The sequence below is a fragment of the Tachyglossus aculeatus genome, chromosome 10 (assembly GCF_015852505.1).
Source record: "Tachyglossus aculeatus isolate mTacAcu1 chromosome 10, mTacAcu1.pri, whole genome shotgun sequence".
Classification (NCBI taxonomy): Eukaryota; Metazoa; Chordata; class Mammalia; order Monotremata; family Tachyglossidae; genus Tachyglossus; species Tachyglossus aculeatus.
Genome location: NC_052075.1, coordinates 48,862,723 through 48,887,396, shown reverse-complemented (window position 1 = coordinate 48,887,396; position 24,674 = coordinate 48,862,723). Strand labels below are relative to the sequence as shown.

General features: G+C 49.1%; 1 protein-coding gene across 1 annotated transcript in view; it reads left to right on the top strand.

The window, feature by feature from the left end:
* Positions 1–24,327, top strand: part of TMEM178B (transmembrane protein 178B) — a 202,107-nt gene extending 177,780 nt beyond the window's left edge. The window contains exons 3-4 of the mRNA XM_038753055.1: positions 16,146–16,283; positions 24,063–24,327. Of these exons, the coding sequence (XP_038608983.1) occupies positions 16,146–16,283; positions 24,063–24,313 (389 nt within the window). The 3' untranslated portion in view covers positions 24,314–24,327. The remainder of the gene's footprint in view (positions 1–16,145; positions 16,284–24,062) is intronic.
* Positions 24,328–24,674: the final 347 nt, after the last annotated feature.

Sequence of the window (24,674 nt, the reverse complement as noted above, 5' to 3'; positions counted from 1 at the left end):
CAATGCCGTAAGGGCGACGGGAACTTCTTTTCCTGCCATCTGATGGCAACATTGAAAACTGCATGTAAAGGGCGAATTGTAATATTAATTATAATAATAACAATAATGATGATGATATTTGTTAAGCACTTACTATGTGTCAAGCACTGGGGTTGCCACAAGGTAATCAGGTTGGACACAGTCCCTGTTCCACACTGAGCTCCCGGTTTAAATTGGAGGGAGTGGGATTTAATCCCCATTTTGTCTTGTCTTATGCCGTCCAGTCGTTTCCGACCCATAGCGACACCACGGACGCATCTCTCCCAGCTCTCCATCTGCAATCGTTCTGGTAGTGTAGCCATTCATTCATTCATTCAATCGTATTTATTGAGCGCTTACTGTGTGCAGAGCACTGTACTAAGCACTTGGGAAGTACAAGTTGGCAACATATCGAGACGGTCCCTACCCAACAGTGGGCTCACAGTCTAGAAGGGGGAGACAGAGAACAAAACAAGACATATTAACAAAAGAAAATAAATAGAATAAATGTGTACAAATAAAATAGAGTAATAAATACGTACAAACATATATACATATATACAGGTGCAGTGGGGAGGGGAAGGAGGTACGGCGGGGGGATGGGGGGGGGAGAGGAAGGAGGGGGCTCAGTGTGGGAAGGCCTCCTGGAGGAGGTGAGCTCTCAGTAGGGCCTTGAAGGGAGAAAGAGAGCTAGCTTGGCTGATGTGGGGAGGAAGGGCATTCCAGGCCAGGGGGATGATGTGGGCCGGGGGTCGACGGCGGGACGGGCGAGAACGAGGCACGGTGAGGAGATTAGCGGTGGCAGAGGAGCGGAGGGTGCGGGCTGGGCTGGAGAAGGAGAGAAGGGAGGTGAGGTAGGAGGGGGCGAGGTGATGGACAGCCTTGAAGTTTTCTTGGTAAAAATATGGAAGTGGTTTACCATTGCCACCTTTTGCACAGTAAACTCGAGTCCCCGCTCTCCACTCTCTCCCACGCCGCTGCTGCCCAGCACAGGAGAATTTTGACTTGTAGCAGATGGCCTTCTACTCGCTAGCCTCTGCCCAAGCTAGGAATGGGATGGGTAGGCCTCTGCTTGACTCTCCCTCCTGTAGCCGAGACTGGTAGAGTACTGGAGTGTTTGCTTGTTTGTTTTTTTACCCTGGTATGTACAATTCATAGGATATTTGGTACTCATTGACTAGGTCGAGGTTATCTGTCTACAAGACTTTCTCCAAACAATGAAATTCTCCAATGCCCTGCTACGGGACAAGGAAGATTCAGATGCTGGTGGTATCAAATATTTCTGTCTGCATCAGATAATAATAATGATGGCATTTATTAAGTGCTTACTATGTGCAAAGCACTGTTCTAAGCCCTGGGGAGGTTACAAGGTGATCAGGTTGTCCCACAGGGGGCTCACAGTCTTAATCCCCATTCTACAGATGAGATAACTGAGGCATAGAGAAGTGAAGTGACTTGCCCAAAGTCACACAGCTGACAATTGGCAGAGCTGGGATTTGAACCCATGACCTCTGACTCCAAAGCCCGGGCTCTTTCCATTGAGCCACGCTGCTTCTCTTGTAAGACTGTGTTGAAAATACAATTGAGACTTTTTCCTCTTGGCTGGGTCATCACAACACTATGTTAGGAAATATTTGGACAGTGTGAACAGCCATTGGAAAACATCTAGTACATATTTACTATTCTTTTTATTTTGCTAATGATGTGCATGTAGCTTTAATTCTATTTGTTCTGACGATTTTGACACCTGTCTACATGTTTTGTTTTGTCATCCGTCTCCCCCTTCTAGACTGTGAGCCCGTTATTGGGTAGGAACCGTCTCTCTATGTTGCCGACTTGTACTTCCCAAGCGCTTAGTACAGTGCTCTGCACTCAGTAAGTGCTCAATAAATACGATTGAAGGAATGAATGAATGGAAACTCTCCAGGTGCGACCCTGAGAGGGGAATCCCCATTTTACAGAGAAGGAAATTGAGCCACAGGGAAGTGGAAGGATTTGCCCAACGTCACACAAGCAGGTTAGTGGTGGAGCTGTGATTGGAACCCAGGTCTTCTCACTCCCAAACCCACACTCTTTCCACTAGGCCATGAATGTAACTGGGGGAGCAAGACACTAGACAAGCTTCCCCTTTTCAATGTATGCCTTTTCAGGGCTGCTCCATGCTGGATTGATTCGTTTGGCATTTTATTGGCGTTTCAGTGACACCTTCTCATCAATCAATCAATCAGTCAATCATATTTATTGAGCGCTTACTGTGTGCAGAGCACTGTACTAAGCACTTGGGAAGTACAAGTTGGCAACATATAGAGACAGTCCCTACCCAACAGTGGGCTCACAGTCTAGAAATCACAGTCTAGTCATCGTGGGCAGGGAATGCATCCACCAACTTTGCTGTACTGCACTCTCCCTAGCGCTTAGTACAGTGGTCTGCACACCATAAGCTCTCAGTAAATACCACTGATTGACTGTTTCAAGAGGGATGCCCGAGTTCCCCTAGATAGGTTCTGGGGATGGAAAAGGGGACTCAGGAGATCCAGAAAAGGGGAATCAGGAGCCCCACCTCCCCTGTGCCTCCTGCCCCTGGCCGACACTTGGCCCTCCCCCCGGCTCCACCTGCCCCCAATTTGCCCCCTCCCACCCTCCAGCTCTCCTACCCCCCCTCAGCTGGTCCCCCCCCGTCCCCCGGCCCCGCAGGGCCCCGCACACTCCCGCCCCCCGCCGCAGCCCTCTCCACGAGCCATCTGGCACCAGCACAGGGGAGGCAAATTAGACTGTTTAGCAGGAAGTGGAAAAGATCATTTGCCAACCCAGCTTTCCAAAAGGCGAAAAGGAATGGAGGCAGGGAAGCGGGACGGGTGGGGGGAAAGCCATTTTCTGGAAGCGGCAGGAAGGCCGGCTGGCTTTGGGGGACGCTGAGCTGGAGTTGATGAGCTCTGCTGGACAGACTCATTGCTGGCAGGGAGCAGGCGGGGTGGGGGGCACCTGGGCATGGGAATATTCAGGCTGGGTCAGCCGGGCAGGAGGGATGCCCACCCAGGGAGGAGATGGACTACGCTTAGCCTCTTTCGTCCAGCTCCGGCCATGCCCAGGGACACTTGGGGACACTTAATTCTTCCTTCCTTCCTTCCTTCCTTCCTTCCTTCCTTCCTTCCTTCCTTCCTTCCTTCCTTCCTTCCTTCCTTCCTTCCTTCCTTCCTTCCTTCCTTCCTTCCTTCCTTCCTTCCTTCCTTCCTTCCTTCCTTCCTTCCTTCCTTCCTTCCTTCCTTCCTTCCTTCCTTCCTTCCTTCCTTCCTTCCTTCCTTCCTTCCTTCCTTCCTTCCTTCCTTCCTTCCTTCCTTCCTTCCTTCCTTCCTTCCTTCCTTCCTTCCTTCCTTCCTTCCTTCCTTCCTTCCTTCCTTCCTTCCTTCCTTCCTTCCTTCCTTCCTTCCTTCCTTCCTTCCTTCCTTCCTTCCTTCCTTCCTTCCTTCCTTCCTTCCTTCCTTCCTTCCTTCCTTCCTTCCTTCCTTCCTTCCTTCCTTCCTTCCTTCCTTCCTTCCTTCCTTCCTTCCTTCCTTCCTTCCTTCCTTCCTTCCTTCCTTCCTTCCTTCCTTCCTTCCTTCCTTCCTTCCTTCCTTCCTTCCTTCCTTCCTTCCTTCCTTCCTTCCTTCCTTCCTTCCTTCCTTCCTTCCTTCCTTCCTTCCTTCCTTCCTTCCTTCCTTCCTTCCTTCCTTCCTTCCTTCCTTCCTTCCTTCCTTCCTTCCTTCCTTCCTTCCTTCCTTCCTTCCTTCCTTCCTTCCTTCCTTCCTTCCTTCCTTCCTTCCTTCCTTCCTTCCTTCCTTCCTTCCTTCCTTCCTTCCTTCCTTCCTTCCTTCCTTCCTTCCTTCCTTCCTTCCTTCCTTCCTTCCTTCCTTCCTTCCTTCCTTCCTTCCTTCCTTCCTTCCTTCCTTCCTTCCTTCCTTCCTTCCTTCCTTCCTTCCTTCCTTCCTTCCTTCCTTCCTTCCTTCCTTCCTTCCTTCCTTCCTTCCTTCCTTCCTTCCTTCCTTCCCTCTCCCCCTAGTCCCCCTCTCCATCCCCCCCATCTTACCTCCTTCCCTTCCCCACAGCACCTGTATATATGTATATATGTTTGTACATATTTATTACTCTATTTATTTATTTATTTATTTATACATATCTATTCTATTTATTTTATTTTGTTAGTATGTTTGGTTTTGTTCTCTGTCTCCCCGTTTTTAGACTGTGAGCCCACTGTTGGGTAGGGACTGTCTCTATATGTTGCCAATTTGTACTTCCCAAGAGCTTAGTACAGTGCTCTGCAAATAGTAAGCGCTCAATAAATACGATTGATGATGATGATGGCTTAATCTGCCTTTGGTCTCCACTGAGGTTTCTCAGAAGGGGAGAGAGAGGGGTGACACTCCCACCAGGAGAAATACAGTACGTGGGGAAGGAGCAGGGCCTAGCCGAAGGAGACTTGAGTTCTAATCCCAGCTGAGTCACTGGCCGGTTGTGTGACCTTGGGCAAGTCACTCGACCTCTCTGGACCTCAGCTTCCTCTTCTGTAAATGCTTCCTCCTTCTAGACTGTGAGCCCGCTGTTGAGTAGGGACCGTCTCTATATGTTGCCAACTTGTACTTCCCAAGCGCTTAGTACAGTGCTCTGCACACAGTAAGCGCTCAATAAATACGATTGAATGAATGAATGAATAAATAGGGATAAACTCACTGTGGCATTTGTTAACTTCCTACAATGTACCAAACACTAGGTTGAAATAGGTACGAAACAATGAGAACAGACAAAGTTCCGGTCCCTCCAAGAGGGAGGGAGAGTAGGTCTCAAATTATCATTTCATAGATGAGGTCACTGAGGCACAGAGCAACTAAGTGACTAGTCCAAGGTCCCACAGCAGGCAAGGAGAAGAGTCAGGATTAGAACCCAGATCACCTGATTCCCAACACTGTGTCCTTTCCAGTAAATCCTCCCCGAGGGTTAGGCAGGGACCTCTCCTTGCCCCTGCCCCTGAGCCACGGTGGGCTACTGCTAGTCTACGGCCAGTCAGAATGTCGTGTGCCCTTGGGCAAGTCACTTAACTTCTAGGGGCCTCAGTTGCCTCATCTGTAAAATGGGGATTAAGACTGTGAGCACCATATGAGACACGGATTGTGTCCACTTGATTATCTCGTATCTATCGCAACACTCAGAACAGTGCCTGATACATAGTAAAAGCATGGTACACACCATCAAAAAAGAAATAAAAATTACCCAGCTCTCTCCGAGTGTGGCTCCCTTGAGTGGACAGAGGGGTGGGTTTCGGAAGCAGCGCGGTCCGGTGGAAACTACACAGGCTCAAGAGTCACTGGACCTGGGATCTAATACCGCCTCTGCCACGTGGCTGTAGCATGTGACCTTAGGCAAGTCACTTCACTTCTCGGTGCCTCCGTTTCCCCATCTGTGAGCCCCATGTGGGACAGGATCTATGTCCAACCCAGTACTTGTCACCTGATAAGCACTGAACAAATGCCCCATTAGTTATTATGATGGAGCGGTCTCCATCCTTCCAACTGTGAGCTTCTCCTCCGGTCAGGATCTTCACATCCTTTGCCCCTGGCTTTCGCCCCTGAAAGTTATTCGTCCGCTGCCAGTTTCTAGATTTGCTTCTGTCCGTTTTCTGGCTAACAGGGAACCTATGGCTAGGGGCCCAACTGGCTTAAGAGCAGGGGTTTGGGAGTCAGAGGGTGTGGGTTCTAATCCCTGCTCCGCCACTTGTCTTCTGGGTGACCTTGGGCAAGTCACTCTGCTTCTCTGTGTTTCAGCGTGGTTCAATGGAAAGGGCCTGGGCTTTGGAGTCAGAGGTCATGGGTTCAAATCCCAGCTCCGCCGCTCGTCAGCTGTGTGACTTTGGGCAAGTCACTTAACTTCTCTGGGCCTCAGTTACCTCATCTGTAACTGGGATTAATTTACAGTTCACTGGGATAAAATGGGGATTAAGACTGTGAGCCCCATGTGGGACAACGTGATCACCTTGTACTTCCCAAGCACTTAGTACAGTGCTCTGCACACAGTAAGCGTCCAATAAATATGATTGAATGAATGAATGAATGCTTTGCACATAGTAAGCGTTTAATAAGTGCCATTATTATTATTATTCTCTGGGCCTCAGTTACATCATCTATAAAATGGGGATTGAGACTACAAGTTCCATGTGGGACAGAGACTGTGTCCAATCCGATTTGCTTGTAACCACCCCAGTGCTTAGTACAGTGCGGGCATATAGTAAGCACTTAACAAAGACCATTACTGTTATTATTATTATCATCATCACAATCATGGCATTTTCAGATAAATGTCAGGAGCCCATTGCTGACGAGGGAGAGGGTGAGACCTCCTGCCGATCATTTTTTTCCCGAGGGGCCGAGGTTCTGTCAGTGCTCTGGGGCAGTCCTGGCACCCGCCTGCCTCGGTAGGGCCAGAAGGAAGAGCTGAATGGTGGCCGGAGCAGGGTGGGGGTGAGGATGGGCTCCTCTCTGAGGCCTGACCTTATGGTGATGGTGGCTGGGTCACGTGGCGAGGGAAAAGGGGTGAGCTAGAAGGGAGCCAGTGCAGCCGCCTGTTTATTGAGCGCTTGCTGGATGCGGAGCACTGTGCTGAGCGCTTGGGAAGTACAGTGCAGCAACAGAGAGAAGATAGCCCCTGCCCACAACGGGCTCCCAGTCTGGCTCAACGGAAAGAGCCCGGGCTTTGGAGGCAGAGGTCATGGGTTCAAATCCCGGCTCTGCCAACTGTCGGCTGTGTGACTCTGGGCAAGTCACTTAACGTCTCTGGGCCTCAGTTACCTCTTCTGGAAAATGGAGATTGAGACTGTGAGCTCCCCGTGGGACAACCTGATCACCTTGTAACCTCCCCAGCGCTTAGAACAGTGCTTCGCACATAGTAAGCGGTTAACAAATGCCAACATTATTATTATTATTGTTATTAGGGGTGAGGGTTAGGCCTAGGGAAGTACCACTTTGACCTTTCTGGACAAGTCCCAAGGCCTCATGAAACCTCTGAGGATTCAATGGGCTCCTCCAGCTCCTTCCAGGCCCAGACGACCCTGAAAGCACCAGACGAGTCCTTAAGACATCCGAAGAGGCTTAGAAGGGTGGAGGCTTTCTCCTACTCACCCAATCTCTCTCCCAACGTTTTCTTCTCTCACGCTCCTTTACTCTGCCCTCCTCTCCCTCCTCTCCCTCTCCCTTTCACTTCTCCCTCTTCTCTCTCTCAAATTCGTACAGCCCCAGGGGGGCATGGACGGGCTTGTCAGCTTCTTCCACTGTCTTCCAAACCGTCATGTGTTCCCAGCTAAAATGGAGTCAGGAGGTTTTCATGTCAGCTCTTCCACATGCCTGCTGAGTGACCCTGGGCAAGTTACTTATTTTCTCTGCACCTTGGGATTCCTCATCAGTAAAATGGGGATTAAATACCTCTCCTCCCTCCCTCTACTATGAGCCCCATGGGGGCCAGGGACTGTGTCTCATTTAATTATTTTAGCACTGTGCTGGCACGCAGTAACTGCTTAATAAATGTTAGCATTGTCATCATTATTAGTATAATTGTTATCATCATCATTATGAGGTATCCTTTGGGAGGATTGATTTTGTTTTTTCCAGAAAAGCACCTTTGCTTTGCAACTGTGCTGGTGGTTGTTTCTGTGGATTCACTCCAATCGATCAATCAATCAATTATATTTATTGAGTGCTTACTGTGTACAGGGCACTGTACTAAGTACTTGGAAGAGTACAATATAACGGATACATTTCCTGCCCACAATCTAGAGTAGCCATTCTCCTTCAGACAGAGGGAACCAGCAAAGTCACTGCAAGGTTCTAGTTCTCCTCCTTCCTTTCCCCTCTCCACGCAGTCCTTCTCTTTCTTTTTCCTTCTCTTTTTCCTTTTGGAAAAGTAATTTCATGGCTCATGCACTTAAGATTCCATCAGGAAGGGGGGCCTTTGATCAGGCTAGCAGATGCTCCTGCTGGGCTTTCACTGGCACAAGGCGATTCCTTTAATTAACACAGTGTGGTTTTATAGGCCTCGGCGCCATTCTCTCCAGGACCAGCCTCACTAAGAGCCCAGCTGGTGGAGTCTCTGCTCCTCTGGGAACCGGGGAGAAGGGGGGACAATTAAGGCAGGGCCCCCGACCCACCTTTCTGCCCCTATTTCAGGCTGGGGCTGGGACCTTCTCCTCACCTCCCCCTCTATACTGTAAGCTCACTGTGGGCAGGGAATGTGTCTGACATATTGTCCCTCGATCTCATCTATCTCACTGCCAACCTCTCGCCCACTTCCTGCCTCTGCTCTGGAAAGCCCTCCCTTCTCAAATCGGACAGGCAATTACTCTCTCCCCCTGGCTCAGTGGAGAAGAGCCTGGACTTTGGAGTCAGAGGTCATGGGTTCAAATCCCGGCTCCACCAAATGTCAGCTGGGTGACTTTGGGCAAGTCACTTCACTTCTCTGGGCCTCAGTTCCCTCATCTGTAAAATGGGGATGAAGACTGTGAGCCCCCCGTGGGACAACCTGATCACCTTGTAACCTCCCCAGCGCTTAGAACAGTGATTTGCACATAGTAAGCGCTTAATAAATGCCATCATTATTATTATTATTGAAGGCCCATCTCCTCCAAGAGGCCTTCCCTAACTAATCCCTCCTCTCCTCTTCTCCCTCTCCCTACTGCGTTGCCCTGACTTGCTCCCTTTATTCATCTCCCCCTCCCAGCCCCACAGCACCTATGTACATATCTGTAATTTATTTATATTAATATCTGCCTCCCCCTCTAGCCTGTAAACTCACTGTGGGCAGGGAATGTGTCCGTTTATTGTTATATCTTACTCTCAAAAGCATTTAGTGCAGTGTTCTGCACACAGCAAGTGCTCCATAAATACGATTGAATAAATGAATGAATATAATGTTATATTATACTCTCCCAAATGCTTAGTATAGTGCTCTGCACATAGTAAGCACTCAGTAAATGCGATTAACTGACTGACCAGCATTCCCCAGTGTAGGTCGGGCCACCTGAGACATGGGGCTTTTGCTAAAACCAGTGGGGTCAGCTTGTCCGTTGGCCAGTGCTGGACCCCACCCCCAGGGAAAGGCTGGGAGAGGATAAACAGACAGTCATGTTGGAGTCTGGGTGGGTAGCAGCACACTGGGGTTCTGAATTTCCAACTGACTGTCCTTCCCAGGGAATGTAGCACTCCCCTGCTAGACTGGCAGCTCCCTGAGGGTAGGGAAGTGGTTACTAACTGTATTGTTCTCTCCCAAATGCTTAGTAATAATAATAATCACATTTGTTAAGTGCTTACTATGTGCCAAGCACTGATCTAAGCGTTGGGGTAGATACAAGATACTCAGGTTGTCCCACGTAGGGCTCACAGTCTTAATTCCCATTTTACAGATGAGGGAACTGAGGCACAGAGAAGTGAAGTGACTTGCCCAAAGTCACACAGCTGACAAGTGGCAGAGGCGGGATTAGAACCCATGACCTCTGACTCCCAAGCCCAGGCTCTTTCCACTGAGCCTAGCTGCTTCTCCATATCTACCAATTCTGTCTTTTAGACTGTGAGCCCACTGTTGGGTAGGGACTGTCTCTATATGTTGCCAACTTGTACTTCCCAAGTGCTTAGTACAGTGCTCTGCACACAGTAAGCGCTCAATAAATATGATTGATTGATTGATTGATTGATTTTTGTACTCGCCCAAGCGCTAAGTAAAGTGCTCTGCACATAGTAAGTGCTCAATAAATACCACTGATTGATGTCTATCAGCTCTATGGTCCTCTCCCAAGCACTCTGACCAGAATAAGCACTCAATCGGTGTGATGGATTGATAACTTGATTGATTGATTGATTGATTGGAATCTCTTAAACAAATAATCCCTTCTTCCCCCCTCTTCTGCCAGCAGTCATGAAGAAAATTCAGAACCTTTAATCCCCAGCCCCTGAAACAGAACCTGACAAGTCATGAATACTGATTGAGGATGGTGGTGGGGTCGGCTCCTCCCGCGATTCCCAATCAACCCCGAGTACGAAGTCTGATTGGTTGGAGCATCCGGCAGGAATGAAACTTTCCATGGGGGAATTTCCTGAGAGCAGTCGCTGGGCCCCAAGGAGAGGAGGACAGCTGGATGCGGGAAACCTAATCTGGGCCCCAAAATGATGCTTCTAGTGTGCTTCCTTAGCCGGAATGAAAAAAAAATGAATCAGTCGAGCCCCGCTCGGAGGTCAAACCCCGCTCCTCGAGGCCTGATGCTTAGGCGGGGAGGGTGATTTGAAAAGACACATCACGTAGACTGGGGCTTTGGCTACCTGCCGGATGCGTCGTCGCTGGGGAATGATTAGACGATCACTCTTGCCTCCCCAATGAGTCCAAGGGAGGTGAACACAGGCCCAGAAAATGGATTCCTTCTCTAATCTGGAACATACCCCTGGGGGATTCTCACACTCAGACCCCCGCCTGGAGAGACAAGTACCCTAAAATATCATGGGGTGGTTAGGGTTAGACATGTGTGTATCTCTGTGTATCTCTTCTTCTCTACCTGTCCCTTGGTATCTCTGATTGTAACTCCCCATAGACTGTAAGATCCTTGTGAACAGGGAGCATGGCTACCATGATCATGGCTTCCAGGTCCTTCTGACTCCAGGCCCTAGCCTGGACGGAGGTGAGTTCTCTGGCCACAGAGAGCTTACAGTCTAGAGGACGCTTAGTAAGCGCTGAACAAATTCAACAATTATCATTATCCTTTATGGCAGAAGCAGAAGCCAGAGAGGCAGGCCAGAAGAGGGCTACTCCTTCCTATGTCCTTCCTCTCAAAAAGTCCACCAACTATCCCCCAGAAAACAGGCCAAATGTCTGAATGCTCTCCGGGATAATCCAGCCCTGAAACTCACCCCCATCTCCACAGAGCACATTCGTTAAGTGCTTAGTATGTGCCAAACGCTGTACTAAGTCCTGGGGTAAACTCAAGATAGTCAGGTCGGACGTGGTCCCTGTCCCATTTGGGACCTATGGTCTAAGGGAGAGGGAGAAGAGGTTTTAAATCTTCATTTGACAGGTGAGGAAACAGGCCCAGAGAGGCAAAATGACCAAGGTCACACAGCAGGCTGGTAGTGGATGCAGGATTAGAACCCAGGTCTCCTGACCCCCATTCCATTCCACAGTAGTTGGGTGGTGCTCTGAGCTCCTCGTAAAAAAGGGCCGGGGGTGGGACAGACAACTCCTTAGGGCCCCTGAGAGGGGATTAGGGGAACGTGGCCTGGGATCCGATCCCATCCTTTTCATTTTTCCCTGGAACCGGAAGGGAGGGGCTGGTTGGGACCCCACTGGGAGGGAGGATTCTCTGGGGAGAGGGGATTTTCCCAACTCCCCTTCCTTCTTCCTCCCTAGCCCTCCTCCCTCTCCCCAGGCAAGCAAGGCCCACACCATCCTTACCCCTCCTCTTCCCCCTTCTTTTCGACTTTTGAGAAAAAAAAATGAATAATCATCGTTTATGGGGTGAGTTCTTTTAAAAGCAAATGGAAACACGTCCCCGGTGCTGATATAGGTTGTGCTTTTTTTTTTTCCTTTTAAACAGTATCCATTTAAATGCAGATTTCTCCAGGCTCCTATGTAGAGCTCGGAAGCGATGCCTTTCAATATAAATGTTAATAAGAAAGTAAACATCAAAATCAAAATTTCTCCATGAGGGACAACTGCTATTTCCGACTGTACTTATCCTCCTTTCTCTGCTTTCTTCCTCCTCCTCCTCACCGACGACAGCCTCTTTCCACCCTCTTCTCCCTTGCAAAAATGGCTTCTGCCTTCTCTATTTCTTTTCAGTGAAGAATTCACCTCTCCAAACTTAAAGAGATGACAAAATTTGGAACTGGGGCCTCTAGAAGGAGGGCGAGGAGCTCATTCATTTATTCATTCATTCACTCAGTCGTCTTTATTGAGCACTTACCGTGTGCGTTGTACTCCCAGAAAGATTCCTTCTCCGCAGTCAGTCAATCAGTGGTATTTATTGAGTGCTTATCATGTGCAGAGCATTGTACTAAGCGGGTGGGAGAGTACACTACAAGAGTATTAGAGGACATGTTTCCTGTCTAATAAGCTTATGGTCTCTAGGAAGTAACCAAGAGAGGGTGGAAGGGTCAGTCCATCATGACATTGGCGAGGAAGCGTGGCAGGAGAGGAGTCCTTTGAAGAAGTAATAGTTATAATATTTATTAAGCACTTACTGTATGCAGAGCACTGTACTAAGTGCTTTGAACGCCTCTTAGCCAAAGGCTGTGGTCGGCACAGCAGGGAAACAGAAGGGATTTCATTGTAAACATCTTTTAGGCAGAGAACATGTATTTTACTTTCTTTGTACTTTCCTAAAAGCCTACTGCACTCGATAAATGCTAGCGCTTAGAACAGTGCTTGACACATAGTAAGCGCTTAACAAATGCCATTATTATTTTACATCTGCGTGTCCTCTTGCATTCAAGAGAGATCAGATCAAACATATGGGGTCTTGTCAGTGGATTCAAGATTAATTTCTGCTCACGCAGAGGCCCCCTTCTAGACTGTGAGCCCGTTGTTGGGTAGGGGGACTGTCTCTATATGTTGCCAACTTGGACTTCCCAAGCGCTTAGTACAGTGCTCTGCACACAGTAAACCCCCCAATAAATAAATACCATTGAATGAATTATTTTAATCTAATCCTGGCTCCGCCACTTGTCTGCTGTGTGACCTTGGGCAAGTCACTTAACTGCTCTGGGCCTCAGTTGCCTCATCTGTAAAATGGGGATTAAAAGTGTAAGCCCCACGTGAAGCAACTTGATTACCCTGAATCTACTCCAGCGATTAGAACAGTGCTTGACACATAGTAAGCGGTTAACAAATATCATTATTATTATTATTATTATTGATTTTGGACTGATCTTCATACTCAGTTGCTTCCGTGTTGTGTAATTTATTTTTAATATCAGTGTCCACTGCAAAACTATTAACTCCCTTTTTAATAGTATTTGTTAAGCACTTTCCATGTGCCAGGCACTGTACTAATCGCTGGGGAAGATAAAAGATAATCAGGTTGGACACCATCCATGTCTTACATGGAGCTCACAGTCTTAATCTCCATTTTGCAGATATGATAATGGAGGCACAGAGAAGTTAAATTCATTCATTCAGTCAGTCATCTTTATTGAGCGCTTACTGTGTGCAGAGCACTGTACTAAGCGCTTGGGAAGTACAAGTTGGCAACGTATAGAGACAGCTCTACCCAACAATGGGCTCAAATGACTTGCAGCAGATAGGTGGAGGAGCCAACATTAGAACATTAGATATTAGAGAAGCAGCGTGGCTCACTGGAACGAGCCCGGGCTTTGGAGTCAGAGGTCATGGGTTCAAATCCCGGCTCCGCCAGTTGTCAGCTGTGTGACCTTGGGCAAGTCACTTAACTTCTCTGTGTCTCAGTTAACCCATCTGTAAAATGGGGGTTAAGACTGTGAGCCCCCCGTGGGACAACCTGATCACCTTGTAACCTCCCCAGTGCTTAGAACAGTGCTTTGCGCATAGTAAGTGCTTAATAAGTGCTATAAAAAAACCCTCAGGTCCTTCTTAGTCCACGGTGCATGTTCTATCCAGTAGGACGCATTCCTTGTGGACAAGGATCCTGTCAGCTTCTGAGTCCCTGATCCATGCTCTTTCATCATCATCATCATCATCATCAATCGTATTTATTGAGCGCTTACTGTGTGCAGAGCACTGTACTAAGCGCTTGGGAAGTACAAGTTGGCAACATATAGAGACAGTCCCTACCCAATAGTGGGCTCACAGTCTAAAAGGTGGAGACAGAGAACAAAACCAAACATACTAACAAAATAAAATAAATAGAATAGATATGTACAAGTAAAATAAATAAATAAATAAATAAATAGAGTAATAAATATGTACAAACATATATCCATATATACAGGTGCTGTGGGGAAGGGAAGGAGGTAAGATGAGGGGGATGGAGAGGGGGATGAGGGGGAGAGGAAGGAAGGGGCTCAGTGTGGGAAGGCCTCCTGGAGGAGGTGTGCTCTCAGTAGAGCCTTGAAGGGAGGAAGAGAGCTAGCTTGGCCGAGAGCTCTTTCCACTAGGCCTCTCTCCCCTGCTGCTCCCCCGGCCAACCGTAGCTTGTCCCTCTCTTTTTCCTGTCAGAGCCCTAGACGTGCGATCAGAGCTGTGTCTAATCGGCATTAAGCAACAGCAGCCCCAATATCACCCCACTCATCGATCCCTCTAATGTCCACATCCACAGTCTCTGGCAGACAAATCCTTTCTTGTCCCTGACAAGACTCTCTCCTTCCTCCTAATCTATTATTTTACTGGTCCATATTTGCTATTCTATTTATTTTATCTTGTTAATATGCTTTGTTTTGTTGTCTGTCTTCCCCTTCTAGACTGTGAGCCCGCTGTTGGGTAGGGACCGTCTCTAGATGTTGCCAACTTGGACTTCCCAAGCGCTTAGTACAGTGCTCTGCACACAGTAAGCGCTCAATAAATATGATTGAATGAATGAATGATTCCTAACTGGCTCAAACCACCAAGTTCACCGCTCTCCGGTCTCCCTTCCTCGTGCCTGCCCTTCGTCTGGCTTTTTTCTCTCACCATTGGTCCGATTCTCTTTCCCCAGCCCTGGTCCTCCCGTCCCGTGGCCAATGTTTGAGATTGCTCCGACCTCCTACCTTGGATGGAGGAGATCACTACCTTTAACGACGTGCCTGAAAGGCACCCTGGGCACCCATTCACAGGGCAAACAAGTAACCCCACATCGGTCAATACCACCTACTGAGCGCAGAGCACTGTACTAAGCGCTTGGGAGCTCTTTCAAAACAGGGAATGTGTCATTTCTGCATTCTGTACTTCTTCGAGTGGGCGCTGAATAAATACTACTGTGACTATTACTGCTAAGTCATGAGTTCTAATGCCACTTGTCTGCTATATGACCTTGGACAAGTCACTTCACTTCTCTGTCCCTCAGTTCCCTCATCTGTAAAATGGAGATTAAGACTGTGAGTCCCAAGAGGGACTGGGACTGTGTCCAACCTGATTATCTTGTATCGACTCCATATCTTAGTAAAGTGCTGACCCATAGGAAGCTCATTGTGAACAGGGAATGTGTCTGCCAACTCTGTTGTATTATACAAACCCAAGCACTTAGTATAATGGTCTGCACATAGTAATAATAATAATAATGATGATGGTATTTGTAAAGTGCTTACTATGTGCAAAGCACTGTTCTAAGCACTGGGGAGGTTACAAGGTGATCAGGTTGTCCCACGGGGGGCTCACAGTCTTAATCCCCATTTTACAGATGAGGTAACTGAGGCCCAGAGAAGTGAAGTGACTTGCCCAAAGTCACACAGCTGACAATTGGCAAAGCTGGGATTTGAACCCATGACCTCTGACTCCAAAGCCCGTGCTCTTTTCCACTGAGCCACGCTGCTGCTCTCATTGTGAACAGGGAATGTGTCTGCCAACTCTGTTGTATTATACAAACTCAAGCGCTTAGTATAATGTTCTGCACATAGTAATAATAATAATAATGATGATGGTATTTGTTAAGCGCTTACTATGTGCAAAGCACTGTTCTAAGTGCTGGGGAGGTTACAAGTTAATCAGGTTGTCCCACGGAGTGGGCTCAAAGTCTTAATCCCCATTTTACAGATGAGGGAACTGAGGCTTAGAGAAGTGAAGTGACTTGCCCAAAGTCACACAGCTGACAGTTGGCAGAGCTGGGATTTGAACCCATGACCTCTGACTCCAAAGCCTGTGCTCTTTTCCACTGAGCCACGCTGCTTCTCACTAAGCGCTCAATAAATACCACGTATGATTGTCCCCCGCTTTTAGACTGTTGGGTAGGGACTATCTCTATATGTTGCCAACTTGTACTTCCCAAGTGCTTAGTACAGTGCTCTGCACACAGTAAGCGCTCAATAAATACGATTGATTGATTGATTGCAAGTGCTTAACAAATACCACTAAAAAAAAAAAACATTGTTAGTGTTATCCCCTGGTGGAGCAGGGCAGTCCATCTTGGTCCTCAGAGCTCTGTGGCTAATGGCTTGCCTTGCCTGTTCTTCTTTTCTCCGCTGCAGACCTGCGTAGAATGACCGCTGGCTTCATGGGCATGGCCGTGGCCATCATCCTCTTCGGCTGGATTATTGGGGTGCTGGGCTGCTGCTGGGACCGAGGCCTTATGCAGTATGTGGCGGGGCTTCTCTTCCTCATGGGAGGTAAGGGGACTCTTTGGAAATGGACGCTTCCGTCTTTCTATTTCAGGACACCCTTTCAAGCAAGGAGGCTGGGATGCTTCGGGGTGGCGGAAGGAAGGCGGGCAAAACCAAATCTGGGGGACGAGGCCAAAATCTGCGGATCTTCTCCGTCCACGACCTATCTCCCTCGCCTGCACACGTTTGGGGAAAATGCTCTGTGGCCTGAGGCTCAGCTGGAGGCTACGGAGGGCCTGGAGCAGGGAACCCACCAGATGATGATAATAATTATGATAATAGTAATAATAGTAGGAGTATTTGTTAAGCACTTCCTATGTACTAAGCGCTGGGGTAGATACAAGGTAGTTGGGTTGGACACAATCCTTGTCCCACACTGGGTTCACAGTCTTAATCCCCATTTTACAGATGAGGTAACTGAGTGGTGGGGAGATGAGAGGTTAGTCAGGGAAGGTTTCCTGCAGGAGGTGTGCTTTTAGTCGAGCTTTTGCGGATTCTAATCCCGGCTCTGCCACTTGTCTGCTGTGTGACTTTGGGCAAGTCACTTCACTCTCTTTGACTCAGTTCCCTCAGCTGAGAAATGGGGATTAAAGGCTACTCTAGAGATTAAAGGCTAGAGAAGCAGCGTGGCTCAGTGGAAAGAGCCCGGGCTTTGGAGTCAGGGGTCACGGGTTCGAATCCAGGCTCTGCCACTTGTCAGCTGTGTGACTTTGGGCAAGTCACTTCACTTCTCTGGGCCTCAGTTCCCTCATCTGCAAAATGGGGATGAAGACTGTGAGCCCCCCATGGGACAACCTGATCTCCTTGTAACCTCCCCAGTGCTTAGAATAGTGCTTTGCACATAGTAAGCGCTTAATAAATGCCATTATTATATTATTATTATTATTACTCTCTCTGCCTTAGACTATGAGCTCCATGTGTGACCTGATTATCTTGTATCTACTCCAGTGTACCCCAGTGCTTAGTTCAGTACCAGGCACATAATAAGCACTTAACAAATACCATTGTCATTAGTAGTAGTAGTAGTAGCAGTAGTAGTAGTAGTATTATTTCACGATGGGGAGAGTGGGGATCTGTCAGTTATGAAGGGGAAAGGTGGTCCAGGCAGGAGGAAGGATGCAAGAAAGATGACTTTGAGGCCCAGTGAGTAGGACAGTATTAGAAGGGTAAAACGTATAAAAATAATACTAATAATAATGATGGCATTTATTAAGCGCTTACTATGTGCAAAGCCAGTTCTAAGCACCGGGTAGGTTATAAAGTGATCAGATTGTCCCATGGGGGGCTCACAGTCTTAATCCCCATTTTACAGATGAGGTAACAGAGGCCCAGAGAATAATATAATAATAATAATAATAATAATAATAATAATAATAATGGCATTTATTAAGCGCTTACTATGTGCAAAGCACTGTTCTAAGCACTGGGGAGGTTACCAGGTGATCAGGTTGTCCCACATGGGACTCACACTCTTAATCCCCATTTTACAGATGGGGTAACCGAGGCACAGAGAAGTTAAGTGACTTGCCCAAAGTCACACAGCTGACAATTGGTGGAGTCGGGATGTGAACCCATGACCTCTGACTCCAAACCCGGGCTCTTGCCACTGAGCCACGCTGCTGACGTGTTACGGTGGGAGAGGAGCCGGGTTAGACTGGGAGGAGAGAGATGACTGATGTTCTTAAAGCTGTTGGTCGGGAGTTTCTTCTTGTCATGGAGATGGGCGGACAAGCGTTGGAGGTTAGGACTGGGTTGGTGCGATTCCCCTGCCTCTCCTTGACCCCACCCGCTTTGGATAGGGATAGGGGAGAGTTTGCAGGACTGTACCAGCAGTTTCTTTCAACTTTTGGGTAACGGTCCCCTTCCCTTCATGGTCCACATGAGGGTCCCCCGGGGGTCACCCAGTTTCCCCGGCCCTGTTCTTCCCTCCCCTCTCACAAAGCACTGGTGGCCCCAGATTGGGGCTGACACGGGCCTCCCCCCAGCTGACCATCCCTCAGCTCAGAACACCATTCCCACTGCTCGAACCAGGCTGATGGCAGAGGCGGTCTCCTGCTCAGCCAGAGCCAGGAAATTCCTCTGGGAAACTGGGCGAAGCCCCATCCTGGGGGCTGGGGAAATCCCCAAGATGAAGGCCGGAACCTCAAAGAGCTAGAACAGTATTTAGAGTCCAGGGAGGGAGGGAGAGGCCTCAATGTCCCCAGCCAGAGTCACCTGAAGCCAGGCAGTGAGTCAATTGTGTTTATTGAGCACTTACTTTGTGCGGAGCACTGTACTAAACCCCTCTTCCTAGGCCTTTGGTCAGCCCTGGGGGCCATCCCCCAATTCTGCTCTGGCTAATGAATGTGCAGAATTGGCTTCTATCATCAAGACAAGACATGCCCAAGAGAGTAAAAGGTGCCAAAGCAAAAATTTAAAAAAAAAAATCAAATTATAGTGGTTATGGTCGTGCGGTCTTCTAGCCACCCCCTGGCAGCCTCCCCCTGCCTGGTAATGGCACACGTTGGCTTGGACCGGATTGGGCAGGCGCCAGATAGATTTCACTCAGAAGCCAATTTCCTGCAGGCACCGAAGCAGCTGAGGCTCTCGTCTCGCCGGGTTTAAGAGAAAAGCGGTTCAGAGCTGAGCCCCCCGCCCTCATCAGCCGTTAAAGATGGGGTGTCTCCCGCAGCCAACTCCACCAACCCCCCGAGCAGGGGTACGGGAAGGAGGCCAGGCATACCCGTGAACCAGCTTGGCAGGAGGCAACCAAGCAACAGCCTTTTTTAAACTTTTGGGCTCGGTCCAAGAATCTACTAGTCCCATGGGCAGGAACTGGCCCAGCCCAATGGCAAGCAGTGAAGTCCCAGGATCAGCTGGGTCAGAAACTCCGAGCTACCAGTAATGACAAGAATAATATTAATAAGAATAATCCCCTCAGCCATGTACTCTGGTCTTCTCTTCCTCTGTTGAATAAGGGCAGGGTCTTTGTTTCCCCCAGCCCAGGGCAGATAACAATAATAATAATAATAATAATAATAATAATAATAATATTACTAGTGTTTGCTAAGTGTTTATCTTGTGACTCAGATGTGAGACAGATGCCCTCCTGGGACAGCCCAAGAGACCAGGGCCAAGAGATGATCTGAGGAGTTTGGTTTTCAAGAGAGGTGTGAGGTTTGGGGGACAGTGCTGTGTCCAAGGGCTGGAAGTTCTGCTTGATGACGGTATGTTCCATCCCCCTGATGCCAGCTGCAAGTAAAGGAGGGCGTACCAAACAAAAGCAGGGGATTGTATCTACTTCCTCTATTGGTGCTTTCCCAAAAGTGCCACGCAATGTTCCTCACAGAGTAAGCACCCAATAAATCCCACCGACGGCTTGATCCTGCCGATTCCCTTTGAGGAACAGTTGTGGCATTCCCAGACCATCCCTCCTGGACAGTAATAAGAGAGGCTGGTATTCCTAGGGCCCATCCATGAGCGTTGAACCCCTCGTAAGCTCCTTGTGGGCAGTGAACTCACGCAGTGTGCACCGTCGTGCGCTCCCTGGCAAAACAGCCATCTCGGGGGAGAGTGGAGGAGGCAGTGAGGGGCCAGTCCTAGCCTGTGGGCACCCTCATTGGGTCCAGTCTGAGCTGTTTCCTGGTTTGGGGTGGGCCTCTCTCAAAGATTGGGGGCTGGAGTGCTGGGGAATTTCAACAGGAGCGAGGGTTCTGTCTCCCTAAAAGCAACCGGGGCCCTGCCGCTGAAGCAAGAATGGAGGGGTGCAGCCCCTGCCCCAGAAATCCTCCCCCAGGCCCGTGGCCACCGTGAGTGGTGAGCATCCCCACGGAGAGCCCCACAACCCACCCTTCCCACGCCCCCACTCACCCCACCTCTCCTCCACCCGCCACGCGCGCCATTTCCTACGGGCACATGCGGAGCAGAGTCCCTTGACCTGCCTGTTGGCTGATAGCGTTGCAGAGGAGGGTAATTAAGCAATAATTGATATTCCGGGCAGGTCTGCACAAAGCAATCAAGTGCTCTTGAGAGCCGAACGAGGCTGAGGCATTTAGCTCAAGCACAGACGGCGTTTGCTGCACATCAGCTTCTCCGCATCCACGTGCGCCACTGCCGAGCTGGGCGGAAACCTGGCTTTCTTCCCCCCTTTTTAGGTTTATTCTAGAATCTGGGGAGAGGGCAGGGGACTCGGAATTGACCTCTCACCCGGGGATTTGTCATGAGGGCAGAGGTGGGGAGGAGGTGGAGACGGAAGGGGAGAGGACTTAAGGAGTGAGAGCTTTGAGGAAAGACCAGACTTGGGGTTGTTGGGAAGAGGGGAATCTCCAGTCCCAACTCAGAAGATTTAAGTGGCCTGGGGTGAGCGAGTCTGGGGTCTGGCCTGAAACATGGCCTCACCCCAAAGTGGAATCGGTCTATTGGTGGAATTTATTAAGCGCTTTCTGTCTGTGGAGCTCTGAACTAAATGATTGGAAGAATGCAGTGCTCTACACATAGTAAGAGCTCAGTGAATATCGTTGATTGATTGACTAGAGTTGGTAGCCATGATCGCTGCCCACAAAGACCTTACAATCCAGCTAGAAGCTTGTGTGGCGATAGTGATATTGTTCACAGCAGCCACGGCTCAGTCTCTGGTACAATTTCAAAACGAGCCTGAGGGTACGGGCCCGTCTTCCTGTTTTGACATGGACCCAATCAAATAATCAATGGCATTTACTGGGTGTAGAACACTGTACTAAGCGCTTGGGAGAGTAGAATATAACAGAGTTGTTAAGACATTCCCTGCCCACAATGAGCTTACGGTATAGAGGGGGTGCTTAGAACAGTGCTTTCCACATAGTAAACGCTTAATAAATGCCATTATTATTATTATTATTATTATTATCATTATTATTATTATTATCTGGGAGGAGTTGGGTAGTCGGGAGAGGGCAAGTTCCTCTGGGGTTGGCCATCCACATGGCATGGATGCCCAAACTGGCATCATGCAGCTGAAAAGCTAAGAAGGGGAGGCACACGGGAGAAAGGAAGGGGAATTGGCATAGAAAATCCCAGTTGATACTCCCAACTTTTTAACAGCGGCTCTGTTCCCAGACTTAGAAGAAAGCTAGAGGTTTGGGTCGCAAATCAACCTGAAAGGACTGGAAAATACTAGACAACTGTTTCCATGGAGACAGCCAGCTGGGGGGATGTTGTTCTCAATGGTGTCTCCTGATTAGCCGGTGGCTCTGCATGATTGACAGTTGCTGCCCAGAGACTCTGCTGGCTGGGTCCTTTCCCACCTCCCCCGTCCTGCCACTCGCTTGTCTCTGGGGACAGGAATGAGGAGATGGGAAATCTGGGCACGTGATGGTGTTGGGATTCTTTGGGATGGGCTCAGAGCTGAGATTGGTGGTGTGGACAACCAGCAAATATTCTATGTGTTTTGTTAATGCTGTGCATCTAGCTTTACTTCTATTTATTCTGATGACTTGACACCTGTCCACATGTTTTGTTTTGTTGTCTGTCTCCCCCTTCTAGACTGTGAGCCCGTTGTTGGGTAGGGACCGTCTCTATATGTTGCCAACTTCTATTTCCCAAGCGCTTAGTCCAGTGCTCTGCACACAGTAAGCGCTCAATAGATATGATTGAATGAATGAATGAATGAACGACCCCAAGCACCGTGGGAAGCAAGTAGGTCCTGAGTAAGGCTTAACCCAATTGGGAATGATATCGGTTCCTGGCAGAGGGCAGCCTAGCGGAAAGCACCCAGGCCTGAAAGTTGGGAAAACTGGGTTCTAATCCTGGCACCACCACATGTCCATCTGTGACTTTGGGCAATTCACTTCACTTCTCTGGGCCTCAGTTACCTCATCTGTAAGACGGTGATTAAGACTGAACCCCCTGTGGGACACGGATGGGGTCCGAGCTGGTTACCTTGTATCTCCCCCAGTGCTTAGAACTGCCTGGCACGTAACAAGTACCATTTTACAAAAAAAAACCCGCACTTAAATGTTGAGAGAAGCTCTTGGTCAGCTCTCTAGGTAACCACATCCGTACCAGGTTCACTCTGCTTCAGGTTCCTTCCCCTCGGAGGACAAAATCCAGAAGGGGTCATGCCCTTCCCCACCAGAGGCTTAGAGATGGGGAGGTGGTGAGGCTGAGGGCCGCTGGAGCCACCATGAAACCTGACAGATAGAAGCAGGAGGCCAAGATCACTGGAGGATGTCTTCTGCCTGGGTTTCTTTCCTGCCCCCTGCTCCCTAGCAGCTGGCTTCAGGGCCACAAACCCAGCAGCCCCGCTGCCCGTTCCTTTGGCCGAAGGGCTCCGGCGCAGATCAGATGGTGAGGGGTTAAAGAAGAGGCTCGCCGAGTTCTTGACAAGCAATGACTCTGCATTTTCCCCTCCGTCAACCCCCTCCCCATCTCTCCCTTGCTGCTTCTCTCTTCTCCCTCAGCATGTGAGAGAGTGTGCCAGGACTTTAACTCTCGAGATTGCACCCTCCCACCCCTTTCCTCCCTAGAGGACTTTGGTTATGGGGAGAGGGGAAGGGGAAGATCAGGAGGGGAAAGGGGAAGGAGGAAGGGGTCCCCGGAGTCCAGTCCTCCGGCTCACCCCTCACGAGTTTTCAGCTACCAGGACCTCCACCCCCGGGGGCAAATCCACAGATTTCCAGATCCAACACCTGAGATAAATTATGGTGGTCTGGAAAGAAATGAGACTAGTGGTAAGTAAGAACTTAAGAACAGGATATGTATGGAACAGCGGGTTTCGGCTGCAGGTGGACATGTGGAAGAAGAGCCAGTGGATCAGTCAGTCAATGAATGGTATTTATTAAGCTCTTACTGTGTGCAGAGCGTTGTACACTTGGGTGAGGGCAATATAACAGAGTTGGTAGAAACATTCCCTGCCCACAATGAGTGGTCACCACTTTGCTGGCCGGGAAGACCTTTTTGTGGGTGGACAGATTTTTGCCTGGACTGAAGTACAAGGCACTGAGCAATAAGTGTTGCCTAGGCTTCTTGGAAATGGGCTGTACAAGACTAGAGTGAGGTGGAGTTTGTAGTTTGTTTGTTCTCTGGGGCCAAATTTCCAGACAAAGCCCCCGGAGAAAGGCTTCAGGAACTGATCTAATCACCAGCCCCCACAACATTAACGATGGGGACTGGTATTTTTTGAGCACTTTCATTCATTCTATCACATTTATTGAGCAGTTACTGTGTGCAGAGCACTGTACTGAGCGTTTGGAAAGTACAATTCGGCAACAAAGACAATCTCTCCCATACAAAGGGCACACTGTCTAGAAGGGGGAGCAGACAACAAAACAAAACAAGTAGACAGACATCAATAGCATCCAAATAGATAAATGAATTATAGATGTATACACATCATTAATAAAATAACTAGAATAATACACTTACCGTATGCAGCGTGCTGCACTAAGCACTTGGAAGCGCACAATATAACAGAGTTGGTAGACACATTCGTCCTCTAGACTGTAAGCTCGTGGTGGGCAGGGAGTGTGTCAGATTGTTAGAGGGTACTCTCCCCAGCGCTTAGTAGTGCTCTGCACATAGTAAGCCCTCAATAAATACAGCCGACTGGATGACTGACTGCTCACAACAAGTCAGAAGACGAGCTTACAGTCTAGAGGACGTCTTTATAAACCTTCTGAACTTCACTCCTCTCTCCTTCTCTCCCCTCCTGCTTCTCTCTCTCTCTTTCCCTGTCCATCCAACCGTCTCTCCCCTCCACCCCCTCTCCCTGTCCATCCGTCCATTTTTTTCCCTCTCCCTCCCTCTCCCCATCCCCTCCTCCTCCCCCAGGAACGTTCTGCATCATTTCACTGTGCACGTGTGTGGCCGGAATCAACTTCGAGCTGTCACGCTACCCTCGCTACCTGTACGGACTCCCGGATGACATCAGCCACGGCTACGGCTGGTCCATGTTCTGCGCCTGGGGGGGCCTGGGGCTCACCCTCATCTCGGGCTTCTTCTGCACCTTGGCCCCCTCTGTCCAACCTGTCCCCAGGACCAACTGTCCGAAATCCAGACCGGAGAATGGGACAGTATGCTAAAACCACACAAACCAATGCATATATATATATATATATATATAGATATATATATAAAATATACATATATATAAAACTCACCCAAAAGCAAGCTGAGGCCAGTGCCGAGGTAGCGATGTGTCTGCTCAGATGCCCTCATCTCCACAAGACTTGGTGTCACACCCCTCTTCGCCGAGATGGAGCAAGCTTTTCTGTACCATGGTTCTTCCACCCAATCCTGACCTCTTGGCCTCATGGTTTTCTGAAGGCCGAGCCCACGAATCCATTGCGTCTTGACTAGCCGGGATGTTGGGGGTGGGTGAGGTTTCACGGGGGAGGGACTGGGAGGGACCCAGGGCCACGGCGCCGGCTCAAAAAGTGAAAC